Consider the following 17,147-nt stretch of genomic DNA (forward strand, 5'->3'; position numbering starts at 1 on the left):
ATATCAAGTATACTAAGTATTGGTTAAATATACCAACTAAACTGTCCACAGCATTATCCACTGATTAAAACATAATTAGTTCCATAGTAAAATAAAGATGTCTGACATCACAAAAAAACTTTCACAGTGAATTTTTAAATAGTAGAAGAAATTAAAATGTATCTTAGCTATTCCGCAATGAAATCAGCAACTGGATTTAAAAACTCATTAACAAATAAGAATAAATCAAAATTTTCTTTGAATAAATATATTTGGTCATGATATTTTTTTCAATGTATGATATCAGATGTAATAATGAGGCATCATATGAATTCTAGAAAGACCTCCAAAGGTCCGTAAGATGGTGTGGATCTCTATGAGAAGACTTGAAACAAGGCCGGCACTGGATCTATACAATATAATCCTGTATACTCTGTTGACATATAGTTAGAATGGGAAAGAGTGCACTAAGTGTAAATAAATTTACACTTATTTATTTATTTATTTTGTCAATTGCTTACAAGATAATAGGTATAAGTAAAAACATAGTTATGAATACATGGATACATATAAGAAAAATTAAAAATAAAATAAAAGAAACAATAGGACAGGGATGGTAGGCACATTGGTGCGCTTATGCACATCCCCTACAGACCTCTTAGGAAAGGGATGAGGTCAATAGTAGACAGTCTAAGGTTAAAGTTTTGAAGGTTTGGAGAAAAAACCACAGAGTCAGGTAGAGTATTCCAGACATTGACCACTTTGTTGCTGAAGTCGTATTTCCTGTAATCAAGTTTGATGCGATTAACCTTGAGTTTGTATCTATTGTTTGCTCTTGTGTTGTTATGGTTGAAGCTGAAGTATTCATTGACAGGTAGGACATTGTAATGTATGATTTTATATACTATACTTAGATCGGACTGAAGGCGGCGTAGTTCTAGGTTTTCTAGGTCTAGAATTGGCTCAATGGAAACAACAAATTTAACAAAGAAATATAAATTCAGGGAAGAAAAAGACAGCTCCTTCTATCTTCCTTTTGGCACAAGCCCAACAAATCTTGCCTTCTGGTAATTAATCCACCCTGGTTTCTCCATCTCTGTATGACTTCTCTGTAAGGGAATCTAACCCTAATTTATAATACTGAATCCAGGCCTGTCCAATTTCACAATTGGTAACATTCTTTCAATTTTTGCATGGTATTTACATTTAATTGTCACTGTGATATTGTTCTACCATAGCAATACAATCAGTCATAATCGTGATTCTGCCATTTTTGGCAAACATTGTAAACTATAATTAGTACATTTTTGCTTTGTTACTCACATTCTCATAAAGAGCTTGAAGAGTCTCTAAGTCCACCACCGAGTTGTCCAAGTTCATGACAGCTATGAAAAAGGCAGACAAAAATTTAAAAAAGGATTACATTTCAAGAAAAGACTAAGCACTATACAGACACTTTTTTTAAAAAAAAAAAAAGTTATTTACTGTCCATACAGCTTAATGGATCACAGTTTATTAATGTCTTTAGAAAATGTTCCATCTAACGGTAGACAAGAAAACTAGTGGAACCTGGCATTTACATTTTAATACAGTCAAGTCAACTTCCCCCCACAATCAGCTGCTGGGCCCGCCCACCCTGGCTCTATTCTGACCTTTATTTCCTGGTTTTGAAGCTCAGCTGCTTCGGTACAACAGATTGGCGCTCGTCAGCTGTTGAAGACACAGGGAGAATGCAGGACTGCAGGAGAAGGTCAGTAGCAAACCCTCTGTGTGTGTGTGTGTGAAACACGCGTTTGACATGCGCACGCAAAGTGCAGCCACCAAACCACGCCCACAGAACCAGGGATAAAAAAATTTGAATCCCACCACTGGTGAGCTTATTGTTACCCATGTTACAGAAAAAGTCAAATGGTAACAATAAGTTTTACATCAGAGTTTTATGGTCTGACTTTAAAAAATACACATTATAGTCAAACAGCAAAGGGGACCTATCTCTAGCTGAGTTTCAGCCTTTGACTATTTAATCCATGGATCAACCTTACCAGATATCCAACTTATATGTAACAGATATAAGTTTGCTTAAAGTAACCTATGTCGTTAGTCATTATACAAACAGTTCCATAAGTATGACTTCAAAAGAGAAGTTTCATTTAGAATTAAACAGGAAGGGCAAGTAACATATTTAATAATAGCAAAGATATAAGGATTTAGGCTGGTAAGACAGAATTCATTAAGAATGATTTCAAAAGTTTATCTTAGTGCTACTTAAAAAGAAACCAAGAAAGCAAAATTAGTTTTTAATATATAAAAATCTCTAACAGAGAAAGGAGATCAAATTTCCATGACTTCTGACAGGCAGGAAACATTCAGATAGAGAAGCATGTATACCAGTCTTTTAACCATGCAGCCTGGTTACATCATACCAGAACAGATTATCTAGTGGGGCAACTGCAAAAATCTTGGTTTATCTTTATTAAGGAAAACCATTCTTCACATATTGAAATCAGCCTCTGTTAAATTCACATACCATGTTTGTTTATAATTTACCAAGTCCGGAACTGTATTTCAACAGAATTATCCACATGACAGGCTTTCTACACACCCTATAAAGTCATTTATTTAAAATAGGTTTCTGTCACCTTTTACATTTTATCAGAATGTCAGGTCTGGGGTAGAACTTACATATAATAACTACTAAAACAAAATAACTACTAAAGTAAAGTTTCATCATCATTTTAGCCATTGTTTATCCACTGTAGGATGAAGGCCTCTTCTGCATGTTTCCAACCAATATGGTCCTGAACTTAAATTTAAAGAACTTAATTAAAGCTGACACAATCTAGAAATTCCCAAGAAAACAAAACAACTTGAATGGGGACAAGGTACTATTGTAGTACCAAGTCCATGTGAGTTATATTCTTTTTCAAGATAGTTTTTTATTAGTTTATAATATAGCATACAAAGAAAATACAAAAGTAAATAGTAGGGAAAATAGGGAAGGGAAAAGGGAAGGGAAAAGTAAGGGAAAGAAAAGGGGAAAAAGAAAAAAAGGCATTGACTTCCAACTTCCTGTGGTGCAGTAGAATAGGGTATTAACTAAAAGCCTCAACTTTTTACTTTTACATGATCGTATTAATTAGCCATTTCTATTGTAACAAATCTCTTTAATTGGTATAACCCAAAATCAAAGTTTTACTTTTTTCCACCTCAAGTACAAAGTCCAGAGGTGGTTTCTAGTAGAAATAATATTTTTTTCTTTGATCAAAGAGGTCAATTTAGCCATCTTTATTATCTCCATCAGTTTTTGCAGCCATTCATCCATTGTGGGGATCGAGGCAACCTTCCGTTTCTAACATAAAGTAGTCTTGCTGCCATCAACATATATAACATCAAAGTTTTGATTTTTTTTTCAGGTCTTTTTTCATTAAACCCAAAAGAAAAAGTCTCTGGTTTTCTTTATATTCACTGTAAGAATTTTCTATATTAAAATATGAATCCCACTCCAACATTTCTTGGCTTTATCACACATCTGCCATAAATGATAAAAAGTCCCTTCTTTATATTTACATTTCCAACATTCATTTGAAGTACATGTGGGTTAGATTCTTGAATTTTAATTTACCATAAATATTCTGTCCTCAGAGGAGAGATATCAAATCAAATCAAATCTTTATTATTGTCATAGACTAGTGGTTCTCGACCTTTTCTTCACCCTGGATTCTCTTTAAATACCCTTTGTTGTCCTGACTATGGACATGGACCTCCAAGATTTAACTCGAGATTTAAATCATAACATTTTTTCAAGCCTTTGTAGACCCCTTGTGATGACATTGTATACACACACACCAGCATTCTGTGGAGCACAGGTTGAGAGCTACGGTCATAGACCATCATAAGAAGGGTAGGGAAAACTATGGATTTTGTTGATTCTGAAAACCATCCACTGATGTCTTTTCTGACTGCAGTTAAGTGCCATACACCCAGCCCCCAAAAGGGAGAAAACCAGCCATCTGATTACAATGCAATTGCTTTCATGTTTCTTCTTTCTTCTATTTAGCATTTTCTTCTGCTTTCTATTTAATCTATATACCTATAAGGAAAATCTTGACCTGGAGCAAAACTTAGCTTGAATTTCCTTTGACAATTCCTGACAAAAACTTAACAACAGATTACATTGCCCTCTATAAATCAGTACCTTTCACTGTTGCTAAATGATTTTGTGTATACACCTCAAGATTAGAGACAATATAATTCATGCTCATTTGTTTTTCATTGCTGTAAAGCATTTAGTGATAAAATCCAGTGTCTGGGACTCATCACATTTTCTCCCTACAGGTCTGAAATATAACTTTAGTTACAGTATAATAAAAGAATATATAAATAAGGAAATGTTGATCTTGATTGCATGAAGCAGAGTCCAGAGTGTTCTTAAAGATTGGAGGGAAGAATTAAAAAAAGATAAAAATAACATTCCTTCTTTTCAGGATATATTCTTTTTTCCAGAGTCTTCTGAAAAAAAAAAAAAACATTTCTTTTTTCCAAATTGTTTTATCATGTTTTACTTCTTTCCTTTTCTCATTTACCTATTTTCACAAAACAGTTTTGTTTACCAATAACTTATCTTTTTATACATCTGTATGAAATATTTTAAAAGTTAGTTCCCTATGATATATGTTTTAACTGTTTTTCTTCTTGTAAATTGTAAAAGTTAATTTTTTTATAAAAGCTTTCTAAAATCAAACATCTAGTCCTTAAACTGAATAAATTGCATTAACATTTCAGCAAATCAGATTGCCTCATTTGAATAGCAACATAGATCAATATCATAATGCACCACAATAGAATTTCATGTAAGTTATTTTGCATGTAAACCAAAGCAAATCATCTCCCTACAGTAGAATAGCTAAGTACAGTTTTAATTAAGTGTGGGCCCCCATGTATCAAATATAACAAGCAAAGTCTAAGAGATGGCAAGAAAGATTTGATAAAGAACAAGATGGGGGAAGGGAGACAGGAAGATAAAAATATACCTTGTTTTACAGATGCATTGTCATTTCCTATTTTCAATAAGCAGAAATTGTCTATGGTTAACTATACACTTCATTATGAACAAAAGCTTGCAAGGTATTTTATGATGGAATAGACTGAATCTATCTTGTACAGACAATATTATCCACAAGGATTTAAAGGAATACAAGATTTCAGGAAAATTGCAAAGGGCAGGTGTAATCAGTTTAAAAGGAATCAAATACTTTACACAACCCAAACATTTATTCATTTTTTTAAAAAAATTTTATCTTGCCCTTTATAAGTACCTTAAGGCAGTCAGCATACATAATACTTTTGCCTCCTATTTTTCCCACAGCAATGCAGTGAGGTGGGGTTATCTGGGCAAAGGCAGAGTAACTAACCCAAACAGCTGTTATGACTAAAAATAAATATAAGCCATCAGTGTGTAGCAAAAATAAATAAATATGAGCTAACTATGTGTGGCAGCAGCCAAAAAAGCCAACATAGTCCTAGTCTGTGTTAATAGAGAGATAGAATCACGATCACGTGATATTCTAGTATTGTTTTACAAAGCATTAGTAAGATCACACTTGGAATACTGAATCCAGTTCTGGTCACCACAATATAAAAAAGATGTTGAGACTCCAGAAAGAGTGCAGAGAACAGCAACGAGAATGATTAAGGGACTGGAGGCCAAAATATATGAAGAATGGTTACAGGAATTGGATATGTCTAGTCTAATGAAAAGAAGGACTAGGGAGACATGATAACAATATTCCAGTATTTGAGGGGCCCCTACAAAGATGAGTGGGTCAAACTATTTTCCAAAGCACCAAAAGGCAAGACAAGAAACAAGGGATGGAAACTAACCAGGGAAAGAAGCAACCTAGAAATAAGGAGGAGACATTTCCTAACACTGAGAGCAGCCAACTAATGGAACAGTTTGCCTTCAGAAGTTGTGGGTGTTCCATTATCGGAGGCTTTAAAAAAGAGACTGGACAATCATTTATCTGAAATGATATAGGGGGTTTGAGCAGGGGGTTAGACTAGAAGACCTGAATTCTACCTTCTATGTTCTAAAATTCAAAGCCTCCTGATTTTCAGTCTTCCTGGAAATCACAAGACTGAATTTTAGAACATAGCACCATAACCACTACACTAAACTGGCTTTTACTTAATTATATAATTATTATATATTTAATTATATTATAATTATATAACTGTAAATTTATATTACAGTTGTATAATTACAATATATAATAACTATTAAATACAGAATATTGTCCTCATGATAAACACCTGTACAGATTTAACATGCAAAATGTTTTCCCAGTCTTTCCCCAAGAGTGTTGCTGAAGACCTATTGTTAAGAAGTTAAACAATATTGAATTTCTTTGTTTTCCTAGTATTTGAATTACGTTAAGCCCGAGTTTAACTAATGCTTAATAGTCAGATTAATCTTTTCATATACTTATTAACAGCCTATTAATATTTGTACAAATACTGCAAAACGATGCCTTCTACAGGTGTTAGTGAATTCTGTTAAAAAGGCCAATTTTTTTTAGTATATAAGTGTTTCTGCAATTCCTTTGAACAATTTAAGCATATTTTATCACAGCAAAAGAAACATTCCCTTATGGTAAATATGACCATTATGGAATGTACACTCAAATACAACTTTTTTCCTTTTTGAAATAAAAAATATCACACACTGTTTTTGCATTCTCTTTAAACTCCATCTTGGAACTCAAAAGTCCGCTCAAAAATGTTAACTTTCATGAACAAGAAATATAACATAGCTTCTTGTTTTACATTTTTCAAGCTTGTTAAGATTACCAAAGAATGAGACGCAGAGCAATAGAACACTTCTGTTTGAATATTTAGAGGAGATAAGAGAAGGTCTGGTCTGGTATCATGGTACCAGGTGGTTTGTGTATCTTCAGTGGCACAGATATGCAGGCTACTGCCTGTATTTCACACAACTGCTCATACACTATGATATAAAGCACAATAAAAACAACTCCTCTATAATATCATATTATTATAGCCAACAGATACAGCACAAAAATAAAAATCACTACCAGGAAATAAAATGCAACTGGTTGCCTTACTATTGCTGGTTCTGTGAGATTTGCAATTTGCCATGGTGTCTCTGGCACAATAAATATGTTAATTTAAAGGCCTACATGATTTAACAGTTGACTCCCATCTTCCATTATACATCTGTACTGCTGTTGATCAATACTAGAGGCCTTTCAATGATGCTTCTGGTGTTATTTTAGCACTTGGGATAAGGCCTTGTGTTGCACTGTTTTTAAATGTTGGAATTTCTTTTGTCCCTCACTCTCTCAAAGTTCTGCAGTTTAGAATAGAGTAAAATAGAATTCTTTATTGGCCAAGTGTGATTGGACACACAAGGAATTTGTCTTGGTGCAAATGCCATCAGTGTACATAAAGGAAAAGATACCGTGTTTCTCATATAATAAGGCCGGGTCTTTTTTTTGGCGAAAAGGCGCCACTTTCAGGACTCCTTCCCCCCACTTGCTCTTTCGGCGGTGGCGGATGTTGACCTCCTGGGGCCTGTTCGGGGTCGCAGGGCCCTCGGTGCCAACGGCAAGCCCCACCATTCCCCATTTGCATGTTTGGCCTTAATTTGGGGAGGGCTTATTTCTTTATGCCTATACACTGGGACTTCCTATGGGGGCTTTTGGAACAGGTCAAGAGTCAAGAATCATAAGGTACGACACTTAATGATAGTCATAGAGTACAACAAGCAATCGAATCATAGTAGGAAACAGTCAATATAAATCGTAAGGATACAAGTGACAAAGTTAACAGCCATTCAGACAAAGTTACAGTTTTGCAGAGGTGTAGCTTTTTTATCAGGTTTTTAACTGTTCATTTTAGTATCCATTTGAATTAATATTTTGCTTTGCTATTTAAAAAAAATCATAAATACTGTACCTTTGAATAATTGCTATAATAGAAATCTGAGGTAAAAAACTGACTAAATATACATATAACTCTACATTTTAAAACAAACATCAGTGACCTTTATACAATGCTACATGGATATGTTTAATTGTACTCTCATTACCAGTTTTTTAGTAGCACAGCAATGAAATGACTTGTCTTGCTCATTTTCTTGCTCAACGCAATATTATATGCCAGGAGTTGAGGACAATCCTGGTCATTTAGGACACAGTATTTTTAGAGGGAAATGAAAGCTAATGCCTGTTAGATAATTTCGTGCCAGGTTTGCTTATTTAGAGGTTGTCTTGCAGGCCAACATATTGTTACTATATCCCACAAGCTAAGTAGGATATATAATGCATTGGCACATCCATTGGTTGCTAGAAGGCTGGAAGAACTATCTTGAGTCAGTTTTATGGTATGGAGAGAAGGAATAAAGATTGAATTGCAAAACAGAACTATAAAAGAAGATTGAATGGTTTGAGAAGAAAGGAAAAATAGAGGAAGTTATGATTGGAGGTAAATGATGAGATCTTGAGAAAGGTGATAAGTTTCAAGAACAAAAAGAAAATATATGAAATGTGCATATATTCAGGAATGGTTTGCAAGGGTAGAAAAGTACAGAAAATTATAAAGAACAGTATGGGAGTAAACTAGTTTCAGATTCCAATTTTTTATTAGTTTATCATAATATAAAATACATAGAAAAATGAAAATAATGGGAAAGTAGGGGAGGAAAAAGGGAAGAGAAAAAATGTAGGGAATAAGGGGAAAAAGAAAAAAAAGCATTAACTTCCAACTCTTTTTAGCACAGTAGAATAAAATAATATCATGCACTCTAACATTTTACTTTTTCATAATAATATGTACTATGTACCATTTCCATGAAAATAATCAACGTTTCATTTTTTTCCCACTTCAAGCACAAAGTCCAGTAATGGCTTCCAAGTGGAAATAAAATTAGGTGTATTCTTTTCTGGGAGTAAACTAGTTTCCGTTGTTTCCTTTCTTTTAATTGCATGTCTTTAATGATTTACTGAGAATTTGTTTCTTCCTTTCTCCATTGTATAATAGCCCTTAGCAATAGCACTTAGACTTATGTACCACTTCACAGTGCTTTACAGCCCTCTCTAAGCGGTTTACAGAGTCAGCATATTGCCCCCCAATAATCTGGGGACTCATTTTACCAACCTCAGAAGGATGGAAGGATGAGTCAACCCTGAAGTTGATGAGATTTGAACTGCCAAATTGCAGGCACCCTGCTGGCAGCAGAAGTAGTCTGCATCACTGAACTTGTTGACCTTGAAAGAAATACTATGATGTGTATGTATGTACCCTACTTTGTGATTTATAAGTTCATGCAACAATGCAATATTGTACTTTCTTAACAATCTATATATATTTTTGGTGATTATTAAAGCTTCCACTTAAAGAGAAGAAATGTGTCCAAAGCATTCTCACTCCTGCCCATTTCCTCTATTTTAAATACTTAATAAAAGTGATATAATGATGACCTGAGATGTTGGGAATGTTGATAAAATTAATATTTTAGTTCATGTATCTTTTAATATGCTAATATCATTTGATAACTGGCTTAAATGTTATTTTTGCTATGTATTCCCTGCCAAAACTACTTCTTATGTGATGTATTCTGAGACAAAATAAAGTATTACATTAAACTGAATGAAGTATTGCATAAAGAAGACATCGGCAATTGGTTAATAACTGGCGATAGTCCCAGCAAAAGTCCCAGCAAAAAGAACAACAATAGGAAATTACAGCCATGTGCACTAATCAAACAGGTGGCAAGAAAGTAGGGGCAGGAAGGCACAACACAGGTTATGTAGACAGGAAACACAGTGTCAGACATAAAGATCTCAAGTGCCTATATACAAATGCACAAAGTCTGGGGAACAAGCAGGGTGTACTCGAACTACGAATACATGAAGGTAAATATGATATAGTTGGAATAACAGAAACTTGGTGGGATGAAACCCATGACTGGAATATTCTGGTAGAAGGATACAAACTATTAAAAAAAAAAAAACCAGACCCCATAAAAGAGGAGGTGGAGTTCCACTGTATGTAAAGGACCACTATATTGCTACAGAAATGCATGAAACCAAAGATGAAAACCTCCTAGAATGCATATGGGTTCAATATAAAAGAAAAAAAAGAATGACATGGCCATAGGCGTATATTATAGGCCACCCAATCAAGCAGAAAAAATAGATGTCCTTTTTGCCAGCCAACTAACAAACATATGCAGGAAACACACAACAATAGTAACGGGAGACTTCAATTATCCTGATATCAATTGGAAAACTAATTCTGCACCAAGTGAGAAATCAAATAAGTTCCTAACCAACTTAGCTGACAACCTTGTTGTCCAAAAGGTAGAGGGTGAAATTAGAGGGACAGCCATACTGGACTTAATTCTTACAAACAGAGAAGAAGTGATAGAGGGAGTTGAAACTGCAGGAACCTTGGGTGAGAGTGACCATGTCATACTAGAATTCAACATAACACAAACACAAGCAACAGAACATCATGACACCAGAGTCTTGGATTTTAAAAGAGCTGATTTCAATAAACTCAGAGAGAACTTGGGAAAGATTCCATGGATGAAAATCCTAAAGGGGAAAACAACTCAAGAATCTTGGGAAACTCTAAAAAGTATGATCATAGAAGCCCAGACCAGCACAATACCACTGAGAAAGAAAAACAAGAAATCCAAGAAGAAACCAGCATGGCTACATAAAGAACTCTTGGGCAAATTGAAAGAAAAAAAGGACAAGTACAAAAAATGGAAAGAAGGACATACAACTAAGGCAGAATATCAGCAGATAGCCAGAATCTGCAAAGACAAAGTCAGGATAGCAAAGGCTCAGAACGAACAAAGACTTGCAATAAAAGTCATAGATAATAAAAAAAGTTTCTTCCAACATATAAATAACAAGAAAAAAAAATCAAGGAAACAGTCTATCCACTAAAGAGAAAAGATGGCAAGAAAGTAACAGGCAACAGAGAGAAAGCAGAACTGCTTAACTCATTCTTTGCATCTGTCTTCACGCAAAAAGAAACTATAGCTCAACCCACCAAAAACATAACTGTAAAAGACAGACCAGAAATAAAAGTTAAAATAAGCAAAAAAAATAGTAAGAGAACACCTGTCTGATCTTGATTAAAACAAATAACCAGGGCCTGATGGATTACATCCCAGAGTTTTAAAGGAGCTGGCAGAGGATATCTCAGAACCACTGCATCATATCTTTCAAAAATCCTGGAGCACCGGGGAACTACCAGAAGACTGGAAAAGAGCTGATATGGTTCCCATCTTCAAAAAGGGAGAAAAAAACAGACCCAGGAAACTATAGACCAATCAGCCTAACATCAATACCCGGGAAGATACTGGAAAAGATAATAAAAAAACAGATCTGCCAACATCTAGAAACAAGTAAAGTAATAACTAGCAGTCAGCACAGGTTTGTTAAAAACAGATCATGCCAAACCAATCTTATTTCATTCTTCAACACAGTGACTAAATTAGTAGACCAGCAAAATACTGTGGACATAATATATTGAGATTTCAGCAAGGCATTCGATAAAGTAGACCACAACCTACTTCTTAGTAAGCTAGAAAAAAGTGGAATAGATAGCACCACCACTGGATGGATTCACAACTGGCTGGTAAACCGTACTCAACGAGTAGTCCTTAATGAGTCTAAGGCTACACGGAGGGAAGTAAGCAGTGGGGTGCCACAAGGTTCCGTCTTAGGCCCAGTACTCTTCAATATCTTCATTAACGACTTAGATGAGGGAATAGAAGGGGAACTTACCAAATTTGCAGATGATACTAAGCAGGCAGGAATAGCTAACACCCAAGAAGATAGGCTCAAGATCCAGATGGATCTTGACAGACTAGAACACTGGACCATATCTAATAAAATGAAAATCAATATAGAGAAAAGTAAAGTCCTACACTTAGGCAAGAAAAACCAAAAGTACACATATAGACTGGGTGAAACCAGGCTCAATAGCAGTAACTGTGAGAGGGATCTTGGAATCTTAGTGGACAACCAGCTAAATATGAGCCAGCAGTGTGCAGCCGCCGCCAAAAAAGCAAATGCAATCCTAAGTTGCATTAACAGAGGGATATAGTCAAGATCAAGGGAAGTACTAATACCACTGCAGCCTTAGAGTACTGCATCCAGTTTTGGTCACCACATTATAAAAAAGATGTTGAGACTCTAGAAAAAGTACAGAGAAGAGCAACCAGGATGATTAGGGGACTGTTGTAGGACGAACGGTTGCAGGAACTGGGCTTGGCTAGTCTAGTAAAGAGAAGGACTGGGGAGACATGATAGTGGTCTTCCAATATTTGAGGGGCTGCCACAGGGAGGAAGGGGTCAAGCTATTTTCTAAAGTGCCTGTACGCCAGACAAGGAATAATGGATGGAAACTGAACAAGGAGAGATTTAACCTGGAAATAAGGAGAAACTTTCTGACAGTGAGAACAATCAACCAATGGAACAGCTTGCCCTCGGAAGTTGTGGGAGCGCCATCACTTGAGACTTTCAAGAAGAGATTGGACTGCCATTTGTCAGAAATGGTGTAGGGTCTCCTGCTTGGGCTGGGGGTTGGACTAGATGACCTACAAGGTCCCTTCCAACTCTGATTATCTGTATCTGTAGGCTTATAACATGCTTGCCTATATTTTTAAATTATTCACAGGCATAAGAGTGGACAACATCCAAGATTTCTTAGAAGAAAATAACAACCCTCCAGTAGAAAGAAAGGAGACAACAAGAAAAGCAGAGGTACAAAATATCAACTTCTGATTGATAAAATCATTTGGGAGAATTGCAAAAAGTGCAAAATCAATTTATACATGGTCCGGGTTAATTTTAAAAGGCATTTGATTCATTACCACATGGCTGGATCATCAAATGTTTCAAAACAATTGGTATCAATAAAATGTTAGAATGTTTATTAAAAAAATAATGAAGAAGTACAAGACAGAATTGTTGGTTGGAAATGAAAAATCTAACAATAGTTTTTAATGTTAACATTAAGCACCTTCCAGGGTGACTCATTATCACCCTTATCTTTTGTCATTCCCATTATCCTATTTTCAGTGACTGGACTGTTTGGATCAAAAAATATAGCTAATAACTATTCACTATGCATTTCATTCCTGATTTGATACTGATAGATTATACCTGCCCCACAGAAATAGAGGCAAGATTTACTTCAAGTGAAACAAACTACAGGATGTTCTCAACTTACAACAGTTCATTTAGTGACTATTCAAAGTTACAACAGCACTGAAAAAGTTACTTATGACCATTTTTCACACTTATGACCATTGCCGCATCCCTAGGGGGGATTACTAATTTAATAATTGCAGTGATTCACTTAACAACTGTTGCAAGAAAGGTTGTAAATGATTGTAAAATGGGGCAATACTTAACAAATGTCTCACTCAGCAACATAAATTTTGGATTCGATTATGGTAATAAGGCAAGGACTACCTGTATCAAAGCAAAAGAATGCATTGGTTGATTACATAAAAACATTCAAGAACAAGCACTGATGCAAGTTAAAAATTGGAACCTAGAGACTTCTGGTGTCAAGATATGGATGAGTAGAGGTGCTGAAGCTCGCTTTGTTACCTTTCTTGCCATTGGAGCGACCCTTAAGGGTGCACATATCCTGTAGAGAAACGTGCCAGTATGGGGAGACTCGAGTTATGGTGTGGAGAAGGCGACTCTCATTGCGATGCAGAGAGACCCTGTAGAGACCAACAAAACAAGAGACCGCCATCCAGAGGAAGCGAGTGAGTGACAGACTGTGGTGAACGGAGAAGAGTGTAAGTGAAGGAATCTATGATTTTGATAGAGTGTAGCGCATTGGAGAAGTCTAGTAGATGACAACAACATCAGTCAGAGCGAAGCCCGAAAGTAGCGGCTAAAAAAAAGGATGCAAGTGGTGGTGAAAGCGAAAGGGCTCGTGAGATGGAAGAGGGTAAGGATGCGAGCGATCAGACAGAGAAGATAAGAATGTTGGAGAGGCTTGTGTAATTGACAGTAACGGAAAAAAAGAGGAAAGAGTTTAGCTTTTGGAAAGTGTGAACGATTTGGATTACTGATATTCGGGAAGATTGGATTAACAAACCTGAGACCGGGGTAAGATCGGAAGTGAGGAAGTAAACAAAGTTACTGTATTTCTATAGACGATACTTAACAATTTACTGGAATCTTTTTGGACTATTGACTTGGAGGTAGAGTAAGTGGAGGAAATCTGTTAATTGAAGAGACCATATGAAATTTGGAAGATTGGACTGCAAGATTGGACTGCAAGAGTTTTGAACGAAAGGAAGAACGACTATAGCGGAGGGTGTGGTGAGACTGTAAAACCAGAGACATTACTCAGCAAGGCTGCGGTTCCGGTGTGTTTGGAGATGGAACTTTCTAATTTTAGAGATGAAGAGTTGAACAGTTACATTAAGATACTTCATGCCCTGTAGCCTCTGCTGTTTGGATTATTTATCTGATATCAATTTTCTGTTTCTCTCCCCAGGTATTTGATTGTGGTAAACATGATCTATATCTGATTTAGATGATATATTAGTAATATTGAGGTTTATATCTTACTTTAATATATAGGGGAAAGATAATAATTAACTGTATTGATATTTGATTATATGTGTTGATTATATTAGACTAAACAATTAATTGTGATACCCTTATTTCAAATAATTAACTGTTGTATAGTAAGGTCAACTTATTGCTACTTAGACTTGTAAACACTTAAAACACTATTTTATAATATTGATATTTAGATTAAGAGTTCCATAGCATTTATAGACATATGGATTAGTAGTACTTAGAACTTAAGTATCGGAACCACCCTTCTCCAACAGCCTAAGGAAGACCCATTTTATAGCCCCTCATAAATTGAAATTTAGATTAAGGTTCCATAGCATTTATAGACATATGGATTAGTAGTACCCCCCCCCCCGAGGTACTGCCCCCCCCCCCAAGAACTTAAGCCCCCCGAATTAGTCGAAGCGGCAGCCATTCCTTGATATAAACGTAAAATTTTGATATACTAAAATTTATAAATTTAGACACTTAATTTGGAATTTAATTTTGAAATTGTTTTGGATAATATTTATACTTATAAGAGTGTCTAGTCCATTAATATACTAAGGACATCAGGAATCAACCAATTAGAGTAGTGGTTACTTCTATCTGATATTTTTGAATAGTAAATGCTAATTTGGGATAACATATTTAGTATAACACAAAAAAAGAAACAAATTTTCCAAGAAATACAACTAATACAATGCTTAAAACTGGGAAGAAGACTATTCCAACATTAACAACCATGGAAGCATCACCCTCAATGATGGCACAAAAGACAATTGAGGAGACACTGCCTGGAGAGAAACAACCCTCTATCACAAATGCCAATATTCAGTCGACACTCCTCACCTTACAAGAATCTATGCTGAAGCTCCAAGAAATGATGACAGAAAAAAAATGAACTAAAAGAAGAGATGGGGAAATTAAAGGCGGAAATGAAATTAGATATTTCAAAGTTGGATGAAAAAAATGGAACAATCCAGCAAGCATGAATCAACAATAAAGGAGGTAGAGAAAAGAACTGAACAAACTGAAAAAAAACTGGAAATGGTTGATGAACATCTAAGAAACGTGAGCAAAGAAATGGATGACTCCCTTGTCTATTTGGAGATGGATAAGGCCGCAGCATATTTGAGATTCCAGAATATAGTAGAATCAAAAGAAGAGGATTTGGAACAAGTGATAGCAGAAATATTAGCAGACGTGTTGGAAAAAGACAAGGATGATATTCTGAAAGAGTTGGACAAAGCTTACAGAGTGAGTACAAATTATGCAAGATGCCATAAATGCCCAAAAGAAGTTCAAGTAAGATTTGCTAGATGAAAGGTCTGGGATGTTATATACAAAATATCCAGAGAAGAAACAATTATATATAAAGATAAAGAAGTCTTGGTGCTTAAACAAATCCCAAGAAGAGTGAGAGAGCAAAGGCGAGACTATAACTTTTTGGCGGCCCAATTAAATAAAAAAGGCATTGTATTTAGATGGTTAATCCCAGAAGGGATGCTAATCTCATGGAAAGAAAGGAAAATTAGAGTAGACTCTGTGGAAAAAGCCCAAGAATTCTATGAATGACTGGTAGGCCTGGAAGAACTGAGTAGTAAAGATGAACTAGAATCAAATTCGCAAGACAACCAAGATTACCAAAAGAATAGAGACAGGAGTCCCAGGAATCCGAATATACACAACAACAACAAGAGAGAAAAGAACCGAGGACACGTTACTAGCCACAAAGAGAAAGAGGAGTAATTACAAGACAAAGAGCAAGAATCAACTAGATAATGGATGAGGAAAAGAAAATATTATCAATTAACATAAACGGCCTGAATTCTAGGATAAAAAGGAAAAGAATATTAACTAAACTAATTAAACAAAATGCAGATATAATATGTTTACAAGAAACCCATATAAGGAAGTTAGATGAAAAATATTTAGAATGCCCCAAGCTACGGAAACTATATACATCACCAGTAGACTTTGGGAAAAAGAAAGGGATAGCAGTATAGGTGAAAGAGGATATGAAATCAGACCTAATTTGGACAGATTCCAATGGAAGAATTCTGGTTTTACAAATCTGGATCAACTTAACCCCAATTCTATTAGTAGTAATTTACGCCTCTCATGAAAACCAAAAAGAATTTTTTAAACAATTACATGAAAAAATAGTGGGATTAGAAAAAAATGAATATTTGTATCTTAGGGGACTTCAATGCCATTGTGGACCATCAAAAAGACCACAGTAGTGGGGGGAAGAAGAGGAAAAAGAGAGAACTACTGAAAACATGTGAGGAAATGATGACTGAATTGAATTTGATAGATGTGTGGAGAAAATTAAACCTGGAGAAAAAGCAATTTACATTTTACTCCAATCCACACCAATCATGGACACGAATTGATATGGTGTGGATGAATGCTGAAAAAGCAAATGAGTTAAAAGAGATTGAAATATTACCTAACGAATGGGCAGATCATAATCCGATTCAGATATTGTGGAAAGGTAGAAAAAAGCCAAGGAAAAGGTGGATGCTAAATACA

At 35.4% G+C, this 17,147-nt stretch overlaps 1 protein-coding gene across 1 annotated transcript in view; it reads right to left on the minus strand.

The window, feature by feature from the left end:
- Positions 1 to 17,147, minus strand: part of FMN2 (formin 2) — a 193,930-nt gene that overhangs the window by 71,341 nt on the left and 105,442 nt on the right. Inside the window, 1 exon segment of the mRNA XM_087967456.1 lies at positions 1,303 to 1,364. Coding sequence (XP_087823582.1) covers positions 1,303 to 1,364 — 62 coding nt within the window.

Source organism: Notechis scutatus, chromosome 1 (assembly GCF_049901735.1).
Source record: "Notechis scutatus isolate UNSWTSFEM ecotype Mainland chromosome 1, rNotScu1.2, whole genome shotgun sequence".
Classification (NCBI taxonomy): Eukaryota; Metazoa; Chordata; class Lepidosauria; order Squamata; family Elapidae; genus Notechis; species Notechis scutatus.